Source organism: Haliotis rufescens, unplaced genomic scaffold, assembly GCF_023055435.1.
Source record: "Haliotis rufescens isolate VD_foot unplaced genomic scaffold, xgHalRufe1.0.p SCAF_11, whole genome shotgun sequence".
NCBI classification, from domain to species: domain Eukaryota; kingdom Metazoa; phylum Mollusca; class Gastropoda; order Lepetellida; family Haliotidae; genus Haliotis; species Haliotis rufescens.
In genome coordinates this window covers 17590464-17614652 of record NW_025963791.1, presented here as the reverse complement: position 1 = coordinate 17614652, position 24189 = coordinate 17590464, and the positions used below count along the sequence as shown (strand labels likewise).

Below are 24189 nucleotides of genomic sequence, written 5' to 3'. Positions count from 1 at the left end.
AATTGCGGCCAAAATCTGTCTGTGGAGAGCTCAAAAGTTCAAGTTCACGGTTAAAACATTCAAGGCCTCAGAATAACTCCAAAATGTGATATAGCAGACACGCGTCATTCCCTACACGTGGCTATAAATTTGAGGCTTCAGTAACCAAATTGTTGTCCGATGAAATTAACTTGTACCATGTTCTCCGGTTTGCTTGGATGGATACTTGACTTGCCATGGCATGTATTTGTGACGGGTGTTTGAATCGTAAAATCAGATACATGTACGTTAACATTCGTGAAGGGAGGGATTTTTTCGCTTTGAGCAGAGAATTCCCATGTTTATGGAAACGGTTTTATCGCTGTTATATAGATGATAACAGGCATTTTCTTCCCTTTGTACAAATTCAAAATCAGATACATGTACGTTAACATTCGTGAAGGGAGGGATTTTTTCGCTTTCAGCAGAGAATTCCCATGTTTATGGAAACGGTTTTATCGCTGTTATATAGATGATAACAGACATTTTCTTCCCTTTGTACAAATTTAACATCAGATACATGTACGTTAACATTCGTGAAGGGAGGGATTTTTTTAATTTTCAGCTTCGAAAGCATTGTACTGTTCATTTACATTAAACAGCGATATGAAGATGACGTAACAATGACGTTAACGTTTTCAGCGGTAACAAGCTGTTTCACGCACTAGTATACATGATCGCAAGCCAACGCCGTTTATGTTGATGGTAGCGATCCCCTGAAATAGTCGTGACTAACAAATATCATGACAAACAAATCATGATTTAGGGAAATGTTTCTGTATGTAGACGTTCACCACAGTAATCATCCAGGGGACGTCGTTTCCAGATTTAAAGGATCCGGACTAACGAGGTAAGATGAGATTAAATGGGGTTTAAAGGTTGCAAAGATTGTTATACTTATATAGCGACGTGCATGCATGCATGTAGTCTGAACATAACCGATTATATGATGCTAACCCACTGAGAAACCATGCCGCCGTTTAACATGGATACTCGGGGTCCGAATTTTAGTCCGTTAATGCCGAGCGCCAGGCAGGGTAACCACAAGTACCTTCCGACAACGTCGTTTAGTATGACGCGGCCAGGTGATCGAACCATTCCGCTCGCCTGACAAACGCTCTATCCACGACACCAAGGAGGCGGGCTAACGAGGTCTCACAGTTTATAACATAATGCATATCGGCGGAATAGAAATTTCTATATGGGCACTGCTGTCTGTGCTGAAACCCAATCTATTTAGAAAGCGATTCGGACAATCTGATCGCTTATTTGTGAAGAGTATCGACTTTTCCAAAAACAAATATTCAGTAATGCTTGTCGAAGGCAAAACGTAGATAACAAAACATTGCCTCCTAACGTCAAAGAGGAACGTTATCGTGACGGTTCCGATCTCGCCATCGATGCTAAAACCATGTTGTGTTTATTCTGCTCCTTCATTATACCCTTAGGGGTGATCTGGTAGCTGTTTTTGGAATGCGAACCATTGGAATTCATTATCATGCACAATACACGAAAAAACACTCCGGGGGTAGGGTAAACAACTGTCAAATTAAGCATGTAGCAGAGAAGTAGTCTCACCTACGAGTATAACTGCAAACTCTCACTGATCTCCTCTTACTGTTCATATGTAATGTACTATTTCTTCAGTAGCTATAACAGGCCGTTGCTAGGAGACACTAGTGCCTAAGTATAACTCACCCTTCAATCAGAAAAATGAAGTGCACTTTGGGTTCCAAATAGCTGGCTAACGAAGGATATGTAGTGTTGAAACAGGAGAATCGAAGTTCTTGATTATCACATATCAAAAGAGTACCATACATTCCGAGACCCGATGTATGTCTGTAGTTATATATGGCATGCTATCCTACTTCCGGTAACGGCAAGTGTTTGACCACATTCATTACACTGTATAGATTTCCGAAAGGTAATATCGGTGTTTTGTGTCGTGAACAAATACAGCTTGCCATCTTTGATATCGATGGCATTGAACAAGATGTATCAATTGAAAGAAACATTTTGAAGAAAACTTAGAGTTCTTTTGTACCTGTACCGAAAAGTGAGAGAAAGAAACATGTATACGTACATGTCTGCAGGCCAAAGGGACTAAAGTAAATATTTGTTGTTCACTTAGACGGCTCATGGTGAGTGAGTGAGTTTGTGAGTTTGATTGGGTATTTCAATTATATCACCACTTGTCAGCTTTAAGTGGCTGGAAAGCCCGAAGTAATGCAAGTTTTAGACGTTTACCACTTTGATGAAACCCACGAGCACGAGTATGGTGCTAACAAGTCTAGAAACAGAATCAGGCAGAAACTGGAATTCAAACCTACTATGCACAGTGCCTCAGACAAGGGTTTCAGCAAAGGGCATGATGTGACAAATAACAAACAATATATGCCATATATAGGACTTAGACTTTGTGAGGTTTCTCAGGAGATGAAGGTAAAGACAGTGCCAACTGATGGTGATAATTTCAACTTGGGACTTGAACTGTATAGTTAGCATTGCCGATATGGTGGAATTGTTTTACCTAAAAAACACTCTTCGGTGAATTTGTAGTACTCGATATTGTAGCAAATATTGACGATATAAGGGTAAATCTCAATCAAACGAACATTCTCACAAAATTCCCTTTAACTCTTGCCATTTATACAATAGCATCCTTCAAATAATTCGACCAAAGCCTCCACTGGTAATATTCAATTACCTCTATGGGCAATTGTACTCACCTACATGTACACAAGCAATATATATTCACCTATGTAAGCCAACTGTATTCACCTTTACACGATATATACATTCACCTATAAAGGCAATTGTCTTTGCCTACACAAGAGATATGTATTCACCCCCTAGTACATAAGAAATATGTATTTACCTCCACCAATACTATACATTTACTTATATAGGCAATTGTATTCACATACACCAAGACAATTCCATAATTATGAGAAATATCTACAAAAAAAGAGTTCATGTGTTTATGCATCAATACCAAATAGTGATGATAACAGGTGTTACGAAAAGGCAAGTGCATCCTGTCCCATCGGTGACAACCGTCACAAACACATGAAAAGGCAAGGCAATTATTCAAATGAATGAACACAGGACCATATGGTTCAAGTTAAAATAGGGAAGTGCGTCATTTTTGTTACTGAAATTTGGTAATGCCCTCAACAGGTCTAGCATAAAACAATTTGAAAGCTTTGCTTGGGCCTTGAATATTGTAACATTGATCAAACAACATAGTGAACAAGAGTCGTGTGACGTTCTTTGATATCTTGGAAGAATGAGAAGAATGGCAGTTATTGAACGATATCATATCATTGATATACCTGAAGCTTAATAAAATATAAATAGAAGCGACAAACCATTTCCATATTCAAATAAATAAAAGCGACCACACCCATTTCATATTCATAAGATATCCCCGCAATAAGCAGAGTCTATTTTACGATTCCGACTATATCATGAACATGTGTTTATGAATCACTATCAAATTGTGATGCCAGGTGTACCTACACCATCGGTGGCACCTCTCACAAACACATGCAAATTCCTGTGTTTATATTTCACCCATCCAAGATGAAATTCCTATTTATATGCATAAATAACCATATTAGCAAGGGGAGCACAATTGATGACCATGTGCATGCCAATTGCTTGTATGAATGTTTTTCCCCTAGATTTCACATAGATGTTATCATTTTGGAAGTCATATATTGTTTCTCAGTAAACTTCAGACGACAAATGCTTTCGTCCTTGACAAATTGTCCTATGCCTCACAAGAAAGATATGTAACTATATACTAATATATGGTTCGACGTTTAATAACGAAAGCCCCATGGATCAAGGAATTAAGTTTTTCCTTAAGTTTGGCATGTGGGATAGTTATGTACAAAGTTGAACATCAAAATTGTTTACAGAATTGAACCTGTGTACTTTTCTGAGGTTGCAAAAAAGTCAAGTTTCTGTTTACTCCGCACGGTATTAATTCCATTTGTAATCTAATACTTTCTGTGAACATAAAGAAAGTACTTGCTTCATCGTCTAAAGGATTATGGGTAATCCTTGAAACAGGGATTTTGGTTGTACATTTGCTGGACCCAACAATATATCCCTCTTCGTACGGAGTGAGTGAGTTGGGCTTAACGCCGCTTTGAACAGTATTCCAGTTATATCACGGCGTGTCAGCTTAAAAGGGGAGAAAAGCCCGCATTGATGCAGGTGTCAGACATTTACCACATTGATGACACCCACGAGCACGAGTATGGGCCTGACGAACATAGAAACATTATCGGGGCGAAGCGGAATTCGAACCCTCAATCATATGTTTCTGGCGTGCCAAAGGAACGCAACAGCGAATTGCGGCGCCTTAGACGACTGGGCTACCCGTGCCCCCTCTTTGTACGGATATTTATGGAATCTAGTTCAACAGAAAAATAACATGTCGTCAGGTCTTTTATTCAAGTCAAAAGTGGAAAGTACTGATGCATACTTTGGCAGATTTCTTCCTCACTTACTTTGTATAACACACTGGCCATATATATGGTATTTTTTAATTGAAGGTTTTTCTCATCTGGCCCAGTTTTGTGCTTGTGCTTTGAAATATGTATTCACCCCTACTTGTATTAAACATTCAGTATATAGAAATGTGTATACACCTACACAAGAAATAAGGTATTTACCTACACATATGTATTCACAACACGGGTAATATGCATTCAAGTCAACAGGCACTCTGTATTCCATTGCACGATTAATATGTTTTCACCGACACAAGCAATTTCTATTCACATACATCATATGTGTCTTCTTACACGGCCAACATATATACAGCTACACCGGCAATAATCATTCATGGATACATGTATTCCATTACATGTACAGAAAGCATTCATCTACGCATCAGGTATGTATGTACATGCGTAGCAATTTACTCTATATCACTATATAACCAGTATGTATCTAGCTACACGATGAATAAATATATGGTTGTCCATTTACAAAATACTACATGCATATCAACTATGTACCAGTCAACACAATATCTATGTATACTTTCCTAAGCATCCGCGATGAACTTGTCTACTTGCCTACATAACCATTATCAAAATACAAACTTGTGTAAATAATACGAAATTGCTTTCAGAATTTCCAGCTTCGACCAAATTAAAATCCACCAGAGCGCTTATTAACTTTAAAGAAAAGGAACGGTGTTTTGAGTTATGTAGTTCTTTTCATGTGGATAGTTGACTTGCCTTGGCATGTGGTTGTGACGGGTGCAACCGATGAGGCAGGATACGCTCACTTTTTCTCTGCCATAGAACATTTGTATCAATTGTCATGAAAGTAATTACAAAATGTGAGCATAATGAACAATAGTATTTAACGTTCAGAACATGTTTCTCTTCCGCTCATGTTTCAATTCCATTTACCATTTTTAAGATATTTATCAATAATGTTTTAATGTGTAATTAACACAATATATGGATTATTTCTATAAATGACGTTCATTATCAGGTGAAGAACACATTTTAACTTTCAAACGTTTTTTTCAAGATGCTGTATTCTTGAAATGACAGCCACACTAATAGACAACTGCCACATTCCTGGGAAATCCGCTGGGAACACTCCCGAGCACGAATAAATACAGAAGCATTGCTAATCTTGAACTCAACGTTTTTTGGGTTGTTTTTTTCAAACAGAGGAATGACTGCCCTCGAATATCCTCGCTTCGACCCATTCTAGTGAGCAAAATGTACAGACGAAATTGCACGCCCAAATTGTCGACTCAATCTGTGCCTAGACTGACAGTGACAGTCAGAATATTCTACAGCAAGCCATGAATCTACTTCAGTACCTGTCCCACACATCTTTATAATCACCTCTAAATGATTGGCCAGTTGATCAATGATGGCTAACACGTAATCGCCATAGGTTGATTAACAATTTCGGTCGTCTCATTGATCATGTCATCGGCCACTTTGACGTCCAGCAGTTGAAGTAAAATGTATTAGGACGCACTGTCACTGTGACTAACAAGAGATTGTTCTTAACACTGTCAGGCATTTCTCATCTAATGACGATTTTATGATGTTTTCGTTGTGACCAAACTTCAAAATATTTTATTGTAGAACAATTAGACATGCACTCAAGGAACTACTTTGTCTTCGTTACAGTTAGTTGTTGTAATGGCTGTCATTGTAAACATGTAGTACCAAATTAAATCGTGTGCATACACACTTGGAAGTACAAAATAGGGATATTATTAGTTATGGTGTCTTTTGTTGCCGTATACGGTGTCATATTAGGTTAGAAGAAAAATACTATTGGGCGAGGCACCATAACGAATTTGTTATGCTGAAAAGTTTATACTATTTGGTATCTTTGTCATACATGTCATGTCAAACTTACACTTACAACCGGTATAAACGACAGGACCAGTACATATGTTTCCGATACAACGCTTTAATGTAACCATAAACGTTTACAATGCACTAAATGTGCACTAAATGTGAACGTTTGAAGTATTATAGCTACAATGGATAGAATTATTATAAAAATGCCCGAATGTTAACAGAAATCTGCGGGCCACTGTAACTTGATAGCAGTCCGCTTTCCCCTCACGACGGGCTGCTATCTATTCTATTGCTATGTGACGTCATTGGCGTCACGTTTCTGGTCCGTGACGTCATCCTATATTATGTTCTATGACGATGCTATTTGTAACTTAGTGGCCTCCGTGGTAAGCTTTTTTCTCTATATTCTTTATAAATAAAGTCACGAACGTGGTTTCTTTAATAAATTATGTCTCAGTTCATCACAACTAATGATCTTAAAACACAGAACAGTGGTGAATAACGAATTTCTGTACCAGAAGTTCCATGTGAAATATTTGAGGTGGGTGTTGGAAAATCAAAAAATGGCTGTTACTGACGGTATATGGTCTCATGTGGGGTCAGCAGCTCTGCTCTCTGATTGGTCAATCTCACTTTGAGGCATAATAAAACTTAAAAGACTTGACTTTCACTTTGTGGGAGGATCAAATTTATGAGTGAGTGAGTGAGTGAGTTGGGTTTAACGCCGCTTTTAACAGTATTCCAGTTATATCGCGGCGTGTCAGCTTAATGTGGGAGGAAAGCCCAAAGTGATGCAGGTCTCAGACGTTTACCACTTCGATGAAACCCACGAGCAGGGGTATGGTGCTGACAAACCTAGAAACATAATCGGGGCGAACCGGGATTCGAGCCCACAATCATAGGTTTCTGGCGTGCCAAAGGGACGCAACTCTGCACAGCGAAACGCAACGCCTTAGACGACTGGGCCACCCGTGACCCCTAAAATTTATTAACGTCGGACCTTCACTCTACGAAGGTTCACACTAGGTGGAAGTCAATTCGTAATTGTTTGCAAACTCAAGTGTCTCTTGATAAAAAATAGATAGATTCACATTTCTCTCACGATGTGAAGTTGATCTATTCACATATATATATATATATATATATATATATATATATATATATATATATATATCATCACATATACACCTCTTCCTACAACGTTGTTTGTTCGTTTGTTATTTACACGACAATCAGCAATTCACCTTTATCATGGCGACCTGTAAGTAATCGAGTACGAATCAGGCAAACCCGTGGTTGATGGCATGATCAATGCTCCACGCGCAAACGAAGACACTTAATAAGCCAACTATCAATGTCTCATCACCCGATCCCTTTTACAGTCATTTGAGGAACTCGGGGCATATTTTTGGAGATGCAACGTTACGACTGTATATACATCATTATAGCTAAAATGGATAGAATGATCCTTAAACCGCCCGTGTGTTATCAGAAATGAACGGGCCACTGTAAGTTGATAATGCCCTCATATTGCTTGACGACGGGCCATTAACACGTCCGTTGTTAGGTCACGTCATGGGGATAGGGAAAGGTGAGGTCACGTTCAATAGTGACGTCATCTGGTTTGTTCTATGACGTTTCCATTTTTGCAAAAGTGGGTCAGTGAAATTCGTGTTGATTGCAGTAAATATTTCAAAACCGATATTGTTGTTTATTTTTATTTGATAACAAATTCTATCCATTTTAGCTATAATAACGGTAACGCTCGTCGGGCAGTTAATGGAAGACCTCGGGCTTCTGCAAATGATAATGCCCTGAAAAATAGCGTTACCCTTATATTAATGCACAGTCAATATTAACTTGCATATACATTCATCATTTTCTTGCATAAGACGTGCTTGCATATACACTGAACGACTTTCATATACAACTCATACGACGCTAGTTCAAAAGTTGTTTGATCAGGGTTAAAGCTTTCAAGGCCTCAGCTAAGCTTCAATAGGTTTTATGGTATGCAAGGTGGAGGACATTTCCAAATTTGACTCATCAGTAGTAAAAATTATGTCCGATGAAAATAAGTAGTTCCCTAATAGTATGTTTCTGTTTTTGCTCGCGTGAACACTATATTTATATTTGAATAAGTTAGTGAAGGGTGTCATAGGGAGTGGGTGGTTGTGCGGGTCTTTCTTTACCTGTACAATATGTATAGACAAAATAGTGGTCCAGACAGTGTGTATATTTTGTCAACGTTCGGCTTATTCATGTGAATATGCATTTTGTAAAACTTGAAAGTAATGCGTGTGACACGTACGCGCATTAGTAAAGTGATGCATATTTATTTGGACATGTTATGGTCAAATTCAATGCATTACACATATACTTGAAAGAAAAAACAATGACATTTATCACATAACAATGCTCCCAATAAATGACGTAATTTAGCGCTCATGAAAGTGTTTTTCCCTTGGTACCGTGTCAAGTTTGGTCATGATTTGTTCATACAAATTGCTCGAACAGATATAGCAGCTGCCAACCATGTGTAACGGCGTCATTGTACTTGGCAGCCTTGTCAGATAATGTTATAATCATAGGGAAAACACTGCTTATCCACGTCGTGAAAATGTCCAGTTGAGTAACAACAAACTTAGTGATGCTTAGTGAATGTATCAATATTGCTTATTTATGTTCAAAGATCATGTTGAGTCTTGTAACACCACTTGGGGTCATTATATCCTCTGTCGTATGTTATCAGAAATGAACGGGCCACTGTAAGTTGATAATGCCCTCATATTGCTTGACGACGGGCCATTAACACGTCCGTTGTTAGGTCACGTCATGGGGATAGGGAAAGGTGAGGTCACGTTCAATAGTGACGTCATCTGGTTTGTTCTATGACGTTTCCATTTTTGCAAAAGTGGGTCAGTGAAATTCGTGTTGATTGCAGTAAATATTTCAAAACCGATATTGTTGTTTATTTTTATTTGATAACAAATTCTATCCATTTTAGCTATAATAACGGTAACGCTCGTCGGGCAGTTAATGGAAGACCTCGGGCTTCTGCAAATGATAATGCCCTGAAAAATAGCGTTACCCTTATATTAATGCACAGTCAATATTAACTTGCATATACATTCATCATTTTCTTGCATAAGACGTGCTTGCATATACACTGAACGACTTTCATATACAACTCATACGACGCTAGTTCAAAAGTTGTTTGATCAGGGTTAAAGCTTTCAAGGCCTCAGCTAAGCTTCAATAGGTTTTATGGTATGCAAGGTGGAGGACATTTCCAAATTTGACTCATCAGTAGTAAAAATTATGTCCGATGAAAATAAGTAGTTCCCTAATAGTATGTTTCTGTTTTTGCTCGCGTGAACACTATATTTATATTTGAATAAGTTAGTGAAGGGTGTCATAGGGAGTGGGTGGTTGTGCGGGTCTTTCTTTACCTGTACAATATGTATAGACAAAATAGTGGTCCAGACAGTGTGTATATTTTGTCAACGTTCGGCTTATTCATGTGAATATGCATTTTGTAAAACTTGAAAGTAATGCGTGTGACACGTACGCGCATTAGTAAAGTGATGCATATTTATTTGGACATGTTATGGTCAAATTCAATGCATTACACATATACTTGAAAGAAAAAACAATGACATTTATCACATAACAATGCTCCCAATAAATGACGTAATTTAGCGCTCATGAAAGTGTTTTTCCCTTGGTACCGTGTCAAGTTTGGTCATGATTTGTTCATACAAATTGCTCGAACAGATATAGCAGCTGCCAACCATGTGTAACGGCGTCATTGTACTTGGCAGCCTTGTCAGATAATGTTATTATCATAGGGAAAACACTGCTTATCCACGTCGTGAAAATGTCCAGTTGAGTAACAACAAACTTAGTGATGCTTAGTGAATATATCAATATTGCTTATTTATGTTCAAAGATCATGTTGAGTCTTGTAACACCACTTGGGGTCATTATATCCTCTGTCGGCCTTTATCATGTTATAATGCCACGCTTGGCATTTCTTGTCATTGATTTCATGAAAGTTAGATCGCATTTCAAGCTCGAGAAAAGTAAACGATGCTATTCACTAGAATTGTTAATACTTAATACTTCATCATGGTATTCAACATCCCTGGTGTTTGCCGATCAATCAAACATCCAGTTTAGCTTTAAAAAATAGGTCTGCTTGCATTAATTTCGTGACGCATTTCAAACTATGGATCAGTACTCGCATTGCTTTAGTTTCCTGATTTGTCTCAAGGGTAACGTCGACGGCTAAACACCAGTCAGTATGTCACTGTCAACAGCCATCGTACTTATGACTTCACATTCACTTACTTACAGCAGTCTGTATACATATATATGAACAGTAACCTTGTCGGCCCATTCACAGTAAGTACGTCAACAGTCAGCGTATGTATGACTTTCATGTTCACTTACTTACAGCAGTCTGTATACATATATCTGAACAGTAACCTTGTCGGCCCATTCACAGTAAGTAAGTCAACAGTAAGCGTATGTATGACTTTCATGTTCACTTACTTACAGCAGTCTGTATACATATATATGAACAGTAACCTTGTCGGCCCATCCACAGTAAGTAAGTCAACAGTCAGCGTATGTATGACTTTCATGTTCACTTACTTACAGCAGTCTGTATACATATATATGAACAGTAACCTTGTCGGCCCATTCACAGTAAGTAAGTCAACAGTCAGCGTATGTATGACTTTCATGTTCACTTACTTACAGCAGTCTGTAAACATATATCTGAACAGTAACCTTGTCGGCCCATCCACAGTAAGTAAGTCAACAGTCAGCGTATGTATGACTTTCATGTTCACTTACTTGCGTGCATAGTGAGTACGCAGCTGTTCGTAACCTGACGTCGAGACAGCCCCGATTGATTAGAGTTTTACGTGGAAACATGCCTGATACCTATTTCTACACTGACCATATTCTCCATTTCCTCCAGATGACATTCTGAAGGTTATAACGACAAAGTATTCAATTACACATGGTTAACACAATACGATAAAATGGCATAACATACGTACAACTTCCATCGACTTATCGACTTATATCCATATATGGAGACAGATATAGACTAAATCATAAATGAACTGAAGTAGACATGTTGCTTCCCCAACGGAATTACTGCGTCCTACCAGACGATTAGGGCGAGTGGGTGTCGCTACTGTCACGTCTCAACACACACGAATTACTAATAAACTCACAGAAAGATCTATGTAATATATTTCATGATGTCAAAGTGATAGAAACAGTCCAATAATGCTCCACATCACCAAATGTGTTGTATAACATAACGGTATATCATGATAAATATCATTGTAGATGACACATATCCAGATCAATTGTATGGTTTATGCAAACCCATGGGCATCCAAATTGATTTATCACTGTCACATTTCTCCTTACAGACAACATTAATTATCGTGACTGCTCCTATCGTCATAATGAAGTAATGAGACCCCTAGGTAGATACCGGAATATATCAATACATTACTAAATACAGAAATTCACTTAAAATGTCAGCTTATAATTACAGCTCATTTATATTACATTAGTTACCTAACCCACCTATTTTAGTTGAATATAAACCTCTGAGACACAGATTAAGTCCAGGTAACCGTTGTGACCTGTTCATACGTGATATTGTGCCTGCATAACATATAAACGAATATTTGACAAGCAATACATTTTAATATATCCAGAAAACAAAAGGTGAATATTTACAATCCCTCTGTCTGGCTTTTTATAAGCATATAAAAACATCTATTATGGAGTTTGCTTTACGTGATATTCAAAGCAGTGGGATCTTAGCGTCTGAATTTCTGTAAGACTTTCTCTGGTGAATAGACACATAATCCATTCACACATCAACTACGAGGCCATAACTAACGATTGATAAGGACTAACGAGATACATTATTTCATGGTGGTAATGAAAGGAGCCTGACTTTGACGATAATTGGGTGTTCATTCGCCTATACAAATATTCCAATGGTTAATACCACCAGGGGACCGAAGCACAGAGCCACATTATCCAATGAATGGACAAAAGTTGTAGATTGAATCAATATATTTGATACTAGATGCGAGAACAAAAATCGATTTCTGAACAGTTTCATTCACACTGGGTGTCTAATAGAATCCTGGAGACAATCAGTTAACACAATGATAATTTAATCATGACAAAGATGAATGATACTTTTATCGTACTTACCATACTATGGTGTGCTTAGAGCCTTGGCTAATTAATGTTTTCCAATAGAATCAAAATGTCCAGAAGAGTGTGTCAACTCTTAGCATAGTTCCTACAACAAGAACTGTCGCCACTTACTCCAGGTACTGTAGGGGTAATCCGATAATCGCTTCAGCTTTGCTCTATATTTTCCAGAGAGTTCTTTGCGAATTTGATAGAAAGTGCAATAATTACCATTTGCACAATATATCACCACACGATGTTAATTTCACCACCTATGTAATACGCATCCGATAAACGCCATTATTAGATCATGTCCAACATGCAGCACAGCAATGAGCATGCACACGTCGACACCAATTGCTTCTGCATTATCATCAGGAACAAGTCACGGGTAAACATAGAACTGGGGTCATTGGGATCTCAGGTTACAACTGCAACGGGAAACTATATTTCCCAGCTCCCGCCTGCCACGTTGGTGCATACCTTCCATCCGTTGTTCCTCGTATAGATATCTGCCACTGACAAAACAAGACGCAACCATCTCACGGCAAGTGTCTGTCGCAGCATTGGTTCCAAGTCACTTGCGGCAGCAATGGAACGCTGGTTTGTTATCTTGCATCCAAACTTCCTAGTTACTCTTTCCCCACTGGCTTGTGCGTTCCTAAGAAGGGCCAAGCTTCCACTATGGCATCATTAAATCCAAAATCAATACTCACGTCGGAGAGATGTAAAAGCATAGCGCCTATTTTCCGCCAGAGCAAATGCTAAAATATGTCCACTGCCGAAAGGTGTACGATACGCCGACTTAACCTTTGGAATATCTCTTTATCTAACGAAACAAATGAGCTTTTCATGGACCCAATTTTGGTTTCGGACATTGTACGGTTTCAGATTTAACGAAACCTATACGGACCAATACATAGAATAACGCCTATCTTGAACTGTGTGGTATATTCTGGAAGGGAAATTACAGACGGTACCTTTAAGCCGTATGTGTAAATCGCAACATGGTATGTATGTGAGTGAGTATGGTTTTACGCCGCTTTTAGCAATATTCCAGCAATATCACGGCGGGGGATACCAGAAATGGGCTTCACACATTGTACCCATGTCGGGAATCGACCCCGGGTCTTCGGCGTGACTAGCGAACGCTTTAACCACTAGGCTACCCGACCGCCCCTGGTATGCATGTCGTGTCTTACATTTTTACTCTATTAGTTCTTCTGACAAAAGCCTCCCATCTTCATTATCAAAACGGGCGGTCGGGTAGCCTAGTGGTTAAAGCATTCGCTCGTCACGCCGAAGACGCGGGTTCGATTCCCGACATGGGTACAATGTGTGAAACCCATTTCTGGTGTCCTCCGCCGTGATATTGCTGGAATATTGCTAAAAGCGGCGTAAAACCATACTCACTCACTCATTATCAAAACGTTTATAGGAAGCAATTAATTTGCAAATTATTTGAATGCAGAAAAAAGTTAATGGTACCATGTGCATGTGTGTAATTGACCTGTAACAGTTTTTGGTAATATTAATGAAAACATCCATTTGCCATCTACTAAATAATCAATTTTAATTTAATAATTTTTAATACAAATAATGACATGTTTGACTATGAGCACCCATTTCTGTCATAATTTGTGTATGGCACCAACGCTTAATAAACAGTTTATATTTAGCGCTGATCAATAATCCAGAGCTCCTTGTTTGATCATCAGATCATAAAACTTAATGGAAAATATTTTAATAAATGCTCTTCGTGAAAACGCAGCGTTCTATATGATGCGAGTGATGATGTCCGCATTTGTAAATAGATAGACATGTTATGTGTGTTTATAGCTTTGATTTGTTTCCTTTCGGCATCACGGCGCGACATGGTGACGCTGACTGAAAGGAAACCACTTGTTTTGAAGAGATTTCATTACGCCAGGTGTACATTACATCATATAATGACGAATCGCATAGCAACGACAAACCTCAGATGATCTAAATTCGTATGAGTCATCTATCTTGCTGCTATATCTCCAGCTTACGCACCGTGGCAGTCATGACAGTCACTCATCTTACCCTTTCAAACAATGCGTTTCGTTATTATATATTTTCTGAAGATAATCTTTCCGCAGCGACTATGTAGAAATAGCATCCTTCTATCGTATTGCAACTCTTTGTGAACTGGGTTCCTTTATGATCATACGCAGGGAATCTGAAAAGTTCTGAGCATAACTATTATGGATTTCGTTGATGGATGCTAATTATTTTTCATCATAATCCTTGGATCTTGAGGCTTTCTCTACCTCTCTTGACCACTGCTGCCCATCTCTCAGCAGTGGGAAAGGAATCGAAGGAGCATCATACCCTAAAGTTGACACCGCATATACGGCCTATAGTGTTACACCTATCAGTTGGAGATACTTAGCGAAATTTTGTCCTTTTTCATGAACGGAGAATACCCAGTTTAACTGATTCCTGCAGGAATATGCCGCATCTTTGTGTATTTTAGTGTACTTAATACATGCAAACTGTTAAGGGTGTACTATGAATACTTCATATTTAGGCTCAGAATGTTTCAGCCACCCCCATATTAACTACAGTCAGATGAAGAGTACGTTAGTACGTTAGGGGCTAAGAACACACCCTTTCTGAACGACACCTCCATGCCAGGGGTACTTGGTCAAAATAGAGTTGTTGTTTTTAACAACGTTGATAAACATTGAATTTCTCAAAACAAATAGTATGAATGTAAACAGGTTGTAACTACGTGTGTGTGTGTGTGTGTGTGTGTGTGTGTGTGTGTGTGTGTGTGTGTGTGTGTGTGTGTGTGTGTGTGTGTGTGTGTGTGTGTGTGTGTGTGTGTGTTTCTTCTGTTATGACACGTGTATATGTGTTGTGTCTGTTATGTACATGCTTATACGTGGTGTGTATGTTATGTTCACGTGTATGTGTGTTGTGTCCGTTATGTACACTCGCGTGTATGTTGTATTTCTGTCATGTCCTATGTACATGAGTATTTTGTTGTGTATGTTATGTACCCGTGCATATGTGTTCTGTCTGTTATGTACATGTGTGTGTATTTTGTGTCTGTTATGTACTCGTATATGTGTGCTGTGTCTGTTACGTACGTGTGTTGTCTGTGTACATGTGTGTATTTGTTTCATCTCTTTTATCTCCACGTGTATATATGTTTCATCTCTATTATCTCCACGTGTATATATGTTTCATCTCTATTATCTCCACGTGTATACATGTTTCATCTCTATTATCTACACGTGTATATATGTTCCATCTTTATTTTCACAACGTGTATATATGTTTCATCTCTATTATCTACACGTGTATATAGGTTACATCTATGCCATGTACACGTGTGCATTTGTTGCATTTCTATCTACACGTGTATATATGTTTCGTGTCTATTATCTACACGTGTATACATGTTTCATTTCTATTATCTACACGTGTATATATGTTCCATCTCTATTTTCACATCGTGTATATATGTTACATCTCTCTTATGTGCACGTGTGCATTTGTTGCACCTCTATTATCTACACGTGTATATTGGTTACATCTAAGCCATGTACACGTGTGCATTTGTTGCATTTCTATCTACACGTGTATATATGTTTCGTGTCTATTATCTACACGTGTGCATCAGTGGCGCCTATGCTATTTCAACGTGAGTGTAAATGTGTTGTTATGTATACATGCGTGCATGTGTTGAATATGTGTGAATAAACGTCTCTAGCTGTGTTATCTCTCTCCATTTGTACAAATGTATGCGTGTAAAAAAAAATGTAGTATGTTTCATCTTTGTATCTACGCACGTGTATGCGTGTGCATTTGCCACGTCTTGCATGTGCATGTTAATATGTGTGCGCTTATAGGTACGTGTACGTGTATGTTCCCCATGCCTGTTTATGCACACACATTCGTGTATTTTGTTAAATGTCAGTGTCATTTATTGTTAAACAATGATTTTTACTGTAAGACATTGTTTCTGTTCCATTGTATTTGAGTTCTTTCCATTGTATTTGACAATGATTAGTTGTCAGGTATGTGGTACTATTTATATGTAATAGTGGTGAGGAACATATTCTATTTAGATGCTCGAAATATTTCTTAACTTCCAGAAAAGCATTGATCGATGTCAAGCGTTATAGAAACGTGCGGAATATTATGTGACGTTCTGATGACACTAGACTGGTCAAGCACTGTGTGGAAAGTCATGGAAGTTAGTTAACCTATATAAGTCGAGCGGGTGCGTACCTGTCATCTCACATTTCATCTCACATTCTATCTCACATTTCATCTCACATTACATCAAAGATCACTCTTCACTCTGGTGTCCAGCCTAGGCCTTTCCCGAAAGTTTGACAACTGTTGAGGCGAGATAGTTATTATTCTTGTCATTGTCATTTCCACTGCTCTCACATTTTATACTGCAATAATTATTGAATATTGTACTGCCACTCTATTGTATACTGCCATTGTAATTGTTTTGCGGTAATTTGTTTTGATTTGTAAACCTAGTTATTTGTGTAATACAATTGTTGATTTAAACCATTTGTAGGTTTCATATAAAGTTCTTTTACGTACAAATTTATGGGTAATCATATTGTTCCAATTTGGGAATCGACCCTTAACAATGTACAGGAGTATAAACATGTATGTTTTTGTGCTTTTCTCTGTGCACATAATTTCATGAAGGTACATGTAGCAGCAGATGTGTGCTTAGTATGCATCTGTGTCTGACCTAGTTATACATTTTATGATGCAACATTAATGATATCTCAACCTGTTAACCCCGTCACACTCCACACTCCTTGGCCCACATCCATGTTCTAGTGGATAGAGCGTCTGCCCGGAGAGCGGAAGGTCGGTTGTTCGATCACCTGGCCACGTCATGCACAGAAGACGTTAAAAGATGATACTTGTTGTTACCCTGCTACGGTAAGCAGGCCTCACCTCACCACACCTCACCTCACCTCACCTCACCTCACCTCGACTCACATCACCTCACCTCAACTCATTGTTGCATTGCCATTTCACATTGTCAGCGGATAATGAATATCATTACTAACTGTAATGTCATTGCGGTTTAACAATAAGTTTTGTAATGCAAGATTAAATTATATGTTCTGCATATATACGTTCTCTACGCAGAGTGTAACTACTCAAAAGCCAATAATGCAGACACATGAGCCTGAATGCAGACTCTGTCAGAGCCTGTCCTCTCCAGTCAAAAAAGGTGAGGAGAGATGATAGTATATTAATAGTCATGATATAAGATAATAAACCAGGAGCGACATAGTGCTGAAAACCTTACTGAAACGTAAAGACCTATTTACCTGAAGGAAATTCCCTCTACACTACATTTCCACAACAGCCTTATAAACAACTGGTACACGTGGTTAAGAGCAAACGGTGTAACACTGTATGCCTATCGGTTGTTGGCTTTTATCGCCTAATGGAATTATTACGTGTTCCATTACACCGTGGATATAGTGCATGTCCCTCTTCTGCTATATAGCACACAATCCGCTGCCATGGTGATAGTATCGTAAGCTGACGCTGATAGGGTTAACATGTGTAATACGACTTGCTGCTCTGTACACGTCAACACACATGGTACGTTTGACAAAAAAACACCCACTTGGAAGCTTGGAAGTTTTTTTCTGACAAACACGTTTTTACGTCAACGATATACAGTGGTGACGTTGTACCTGTCGCTGGCCTTCACAACGCATACGTAGACAGATACGTAAATGGTAACCTTTTGTGGGGTACTAATACAGTGTGAACTATAACATGAAAACTCCAAACGCAAATATTTCACACATATATTAATGCCCAAACTATATATTGAAGCGAATTAAAAAATAGCACATGTCAATTGTTGTAATGATATCTTTGAATGGCATTTAGAAGTGGTACACATACGTATTTATGGATGTCAACTTCTTTTTTATGAGGAACACAATGTTTCGGAGTAAAAGCTTACTCCTTCATCAGGTGAGTTGTGAATTCACCCGATGAAGGAGTAAGCATATACTCCGAAACGTTCCGTTCCTCATGATAAAGAAGTCGACATACATAAGTTCTCTCTCTTATGTTGTAATCATGATAATAATGAAAATTTTAGATACAAATTAGACTCACTATTCTGATAACCAGAGAATATCCCAACAACCAGGGTAACTAAATATATAGTAATTGTGTCTGCAGTTGAGACTGTAGAGTAAGTGTCAATGTTGTTCTCTGCTGGGGTGTGTGAGACCACACGCAATAAGAATTTCAAACATAATACCATGATGAGGTCTTTGAAAGGCATTTAGAAGTGATACACATAAGGAAGGGAATATATGGATGTCAACTTCTTTATCAATCTGACGAAGGAGTAAGCACACACTCCGAAACGTTGCGTTTCTCATAATAAAGAAGTTGACATCCATATATTCTCTTCCTTAATACCATGATGGACTTTGTACCATTGGTATGGTATACCTTGCTGTCGAGATACATATTGCATCGCGACTAAGTATAATATAGTGTTATATTGCAAAAACACATTGTTTGTGTCTTCAGTGTGTCAGTGTGCATCACACTCCCGAGACAAAAAGTTTATTGGGTCATTAGGTCTAATGATGATATAAATGAGGAGGAACCGAAGCTGTGGTTCTCATTATTTGCTGAGAGCTCTGTTATAGCAGCTAGAAACACTATAAGCACTTTGCATTAATCTGGGTAATCGGTTTAGCGTAGATCCTAATGACATCTGGTAATGGCATCAACGGGGAATAACTGGTGAGATGACTTTCACGCTGCAATATGTTAGCCAAAGCTGTTGAGTTAGGAGTTCTTTATGCGCCGACTCATATAAGGATGACACATATTTACATTCGGGCGCACTCAGAAACGCACACACACACACACACACATTGCGTGTTTCATGTGGTACTTATATTCACATTATCTGAGGGAAAATATGTGTCAGAGTTTAGATGAGAACATGCATCATGAAATGTGAGTGAATGAGTACCGCTGCAGTCAGCAATATACCTGGTATATCATGGCGGCCTGTAAATAATCTATGTATGTGCTAGACAAACTAGTGATTGATATTATGAGCCGCGACAGACGCCGTCAGGATATCTCCAAGGTACTCGGCATGACGATTGAACGCTTTAACGATTAGGCTACCGCACCGCCTCCGGCCGATTAAGAATATAATAATGACTATCTACTTGCACAGCCTGCCTCGAAAACAAAACTGTCTCCATGATCATTGTGGCCATGTGACACTTTAAGTACATGTGACGTCAGTGAAGATTCGTCTCTCTTACATGCAACTTCATTTATCTACTTATATATATTCAGAAAAACAATCTCATAACAACACCTAAATATACCCGTTTTTCCTATATGGAGAGTAATACAGATAGACAAAGTGCCACTTTGGTATTGATGATGAAACACATGCATGTGGAGCTTAATGGTTCCTTTGTCAGTGAGTTTGACATGCTATCCTTTGTAACCTTTAACCTTTAGATTAAAGAGCAGAGACAAAATTGAATGTTATCTTAATGGAATGATTTCTTTTATGTAATACCAGATTAATAGCATGCAAACATGAGAAGTCAGTGCAGCCAGATGAAAACCAGTGATTGTTCCAATAACAAAACATTATAAAACTGTAACAAAAATAGATGCTCAGTTTATTTGAGAGAAAATCAATCTGTAGGTTGATGGAGCCCAAACATAATGTTATTTTCTTCATCAAGGCCAAAGGATGGTCACAAAAGTTGCAATAAAGGCATTCCTTTTGACAGTTTACGTTGCATTTCTCAACTGTGGCCATCCAGCATTGACGAGGAAGTGATTACTTGTGAAGAGCCCGTGACAGCTCTTTCGGAATGCCACGTTCACGCATAAAGCAGTCATTTGCAATTTATCAAGCGTTTGATCTAACCAGTAATTACATTCCCTTCCGTTTCCTTGAACAGAGTGAACATCTTTGAATTTGCAATGGGGACAGTGATTAATCTGTGATCCAGTAATCTGATTAGGCTTATTGACTTTGGTTGGTCTAAAATAGACATGTAACATATTTTCTTAAGCTGACAGGAAACCAAACTATGACCTACAATGTTGTTCTTTATGTTTAAAATAACAATATGTTGTTAAACCTGCAAATATATATATTTTAATATGAAATGAATGTTGCAATACGTAGTCTAAATATATCAGGGAATTCGATTTTCTGGTCCATTTAATAGCTAGTGGTCTATAAATCTATACATTTTGCAAGATTCTAATATAGACAGAATCTGTTCAACAAAAGATACGCTAAACCATAACTGATATACCTGTTGTGATTCCGGGTTAGAATGCATCCCAAATAACCGATGCTGGTCGTACGAGGCCACTTAGTGGATCTGGTGGTCAGACTTTCTGACCTGGTTGATTGCACGCCATTGTACAGCGTTGTGTGTGGAACGTTGCTCACAATATTAGTTACTGGATAGCCTGGTGAACATGCCACCATCATATAGCTGAAATAATAACACGGCATTCAACAACAAACTACACATGGCAAAGCATTGGGGGTTTTAGGTTGAATTCTTTCCAACAAGGCTGTATGAGTACCCCTACGGCTTAGCTTAAGGTCTAATGTTTCAACACAATTGCAGAAACTGTCAGAAAAACGCCCGAAACAAAAACATAATTCTGCCAGATTTGTCTACATATAATAATTGTGCTAGCTCTACCAGAACGTCATGAGCTTTCCAATGATTTAAGATTTGTTAACGTTTTGTTTGTTGTATAACGCCGCACTCAACAATATTCGTGTTACATGAATATGACTGTGGTATGTAAATATTCGAGTATTGACCCGACAATCCAGTGATTGATATCATTAGCATCAATCCACGCAATTGGGATACGATGACATGCTTCAACCAAGACAGCAAGCCTGACCACCCGATCCATTTAGTCGCTTCTTACGACAAGAATAGTCGCCTCTTACAGCAAGCATGGGTTGCTGAAAACATGTTCTAACCCGGATCTTCACGGGTATGAAAATGTAACTCGATTCCTTCTGTGTTGTCAAGTTCGAGCTGCTGGTCATTCCATTCAATTCACCCCATCCTGCCTTCGCACCAACTGGAACATCAAACATGAAACGAACGAATTTCTAATGATCAGATTCATACAGATATTGTTTCATGTTGAAGCCCGCCAAGAAACATTTGTACTCAATGCCTTATACGCCAACGCTTTTCACCTGATGAAGCAAATACCTACATCTGATCATCGTTCATTACGATTACAAACAGTAATAATAGTCGTAACCTGAACTGTCTGTCGTGTCGACAAGCTGGGTACTGTTTCTCAATTGGATTAACTCTTGCTTCTTACTTCAATAAACCACCAGTTTGAAAGGTTGCCATAATGGAAAATGTAGCTTGCGGATTCAATGTTTGGAGAGCGTGTTACATTACAGATAAATGTGAATGATTGAAACAAGTAACTGCGTGGGCAGTACATCACCTCATTAGACTGTCTACAACAAATGAGACAAAGAGACTCACCTTCACGCGAGACATTTGTGACATATGTGTATCATGCCCACACTTGATCAATCGGAGCATGTTTCTCATTTTGAGGGGGTGGGGGCTAGGGGTGGGGCACGGATAGCCCAGTCAGCGCCGTAATTCGCTTGCAGAGTTGCGTTCCTTGGGCACGCCAGAAACCTTTGAGTGTGGGTAGGAATCCCGGTTCTCGTCGATTATGTTTTAACGTTTCGTGTTGCCTGGATCCTATTCCTACGTGGATTTTGAAAGGATTTCTGGAAACTTGTAGTCCTGCAATCTCATCCTTGCTGAACACCTCACAAGCGAATGGATCAGTTCTGACTACCTTCATGCAAGCTAATGCCAAGGCATCATTAAAACACAGATGTGCTCAAGAACTATCGTTCTGTGTCCATCTTATCATTTGTGTCCAAAGTACTGGAAAAGTTAGTTCAAGCGGGAGTAAACCAACATCTGTTTAGTCATAATCTGAGTGAGGTATTTCAATCATCATACACTCTTTGCCACACAACTGAAACTGCACTGGTCAAAGTACACAACGAAATGCTCAGATCCATTGATAAACAGGAAGTTTTTCTCCTTGTAATGCTTTTCAGCAGTAGTCGATACGGTTGACCACAATATCCTTTTGACTCGCTCAGAGGTGAGGGGAAATAGGGTTTAACGTCGCGTCTAATATTATTGCACTTATATAGCGACGTGCATGCACGTGTGTGTGTGTGGCTGTTTGTACTTGTCCGGACTGATGCCGATTTATAGTGCTAGCCCACTGAGATACCATGCCGCAGTTTAACATGAATACCCCACTCAGACACAATATACTGACTCCGAGCCGACCAGTCCTTGATTTAGCCCCTTAATGCCGAGCGCCAGACAGGGTAACAACAAGTACCATCTTTTGACGTCATTTGGTATGACGCGGCCGGGGATCGAACCCCGGACCTTCCGCTCTCCGGGCGGACGCTCTACCACAAGACCAGGGAGGCGGTCGACTTGCTCAGAACACTCTCAGGAATCAAGGATACGTCATTATCCTGATTCAGATCTTACTTCAGAAAGATTTATGCAAGTTCAGGTAGATGGTATAAAGTGTGATTCTCACAGTGTGACATGACATGTGGAGTGCCACAAGGCTCAGTTTTGGAATCGGTATTGTTTTCTTATGTACATTCTGCCTCTCGGCAATGTACTACAAAAGCACGGACATATTTGTCATAGGTATGCTGATGATAATCGGTTAAAATTTGGTATCAAACCCGTCAATGTGAATACATGTAAAAAGAGTCTGGAAAGTTGTGTAATCGAGTTCATCATTCTAGGAACTCATCAACAACTTCTTGAAGTTCCACAATTATCACTGGAGGTTGGTGATTCCGCTGTTCAACCTTCTAATCAACATTGGAACATTGGAAAAATCCGTCAATATCCTGATGCTGGAACCACAACGATACTTGTCCCAGCAATGTTCTGTCTAGTCTAGAATTCTGTAACGCTTCGTTACACGGTGTATCTGCAATTACCCACTTGCGGTGTGTTCAGAACACTGCAACCCGTATCATTACCAGAACTAAATCCATAGAGCACATCACATCTGTACTGCAGAGACTTCATAGGTTGCCAGTTAAACAACGGATAAAGTTCAAACTGCTTAACATTACCTACAACGCCATTCATGATCCACAGTCTCTTCAAACTCTAAATCACAAGCCAAGTCGCAACCTACGCTATGTCGGTCAACTGTATTTCACTGTACCTGATACATTTGGGTGAAAGATCTTTCTCAGTCGCTTATCCCACTCTGTGGAACTCACTACCTCTCTTCTTTAGATCTTCCACTTACTCTAACATCTTCAGTCCTTATTTTAATCTTACCTCTTCAGAGAAGCCTATTGGCAATAGACTCCTAACAGGCGCTATATAAATTAATTGGTATTATAATATCATTATTTCTAGGCTTGTCTGCACTATAC

At 38.9% G+C, this 24189-nt stretch overlaps 1 protein-coding gene across 1 annotated transcript in view; it reads right to left on the bottom strand.

Moving 5' to 3' along the window:
• The window catches only part of LOC124152029 (calmodulin-A-like), a 48493-nt gene extending 35223 nt beyond the window's left edge, over positions 1-13270 (bottom strand). Inside the window, exon 1 of the mRNA XM_046524750.2 lies at positions 12642-13270. Within this exon, the coding sequence (XP_046380706.2) occupies positions 12642-12644 (3 nt within the window). The 5' untranslated portion in view covers positions 12645-13270. The remainder of the gene's footprint in view (positions 1-12641) is intronic.
• Positions 13271-24189: the final 10919 nt, after the last annotated feature.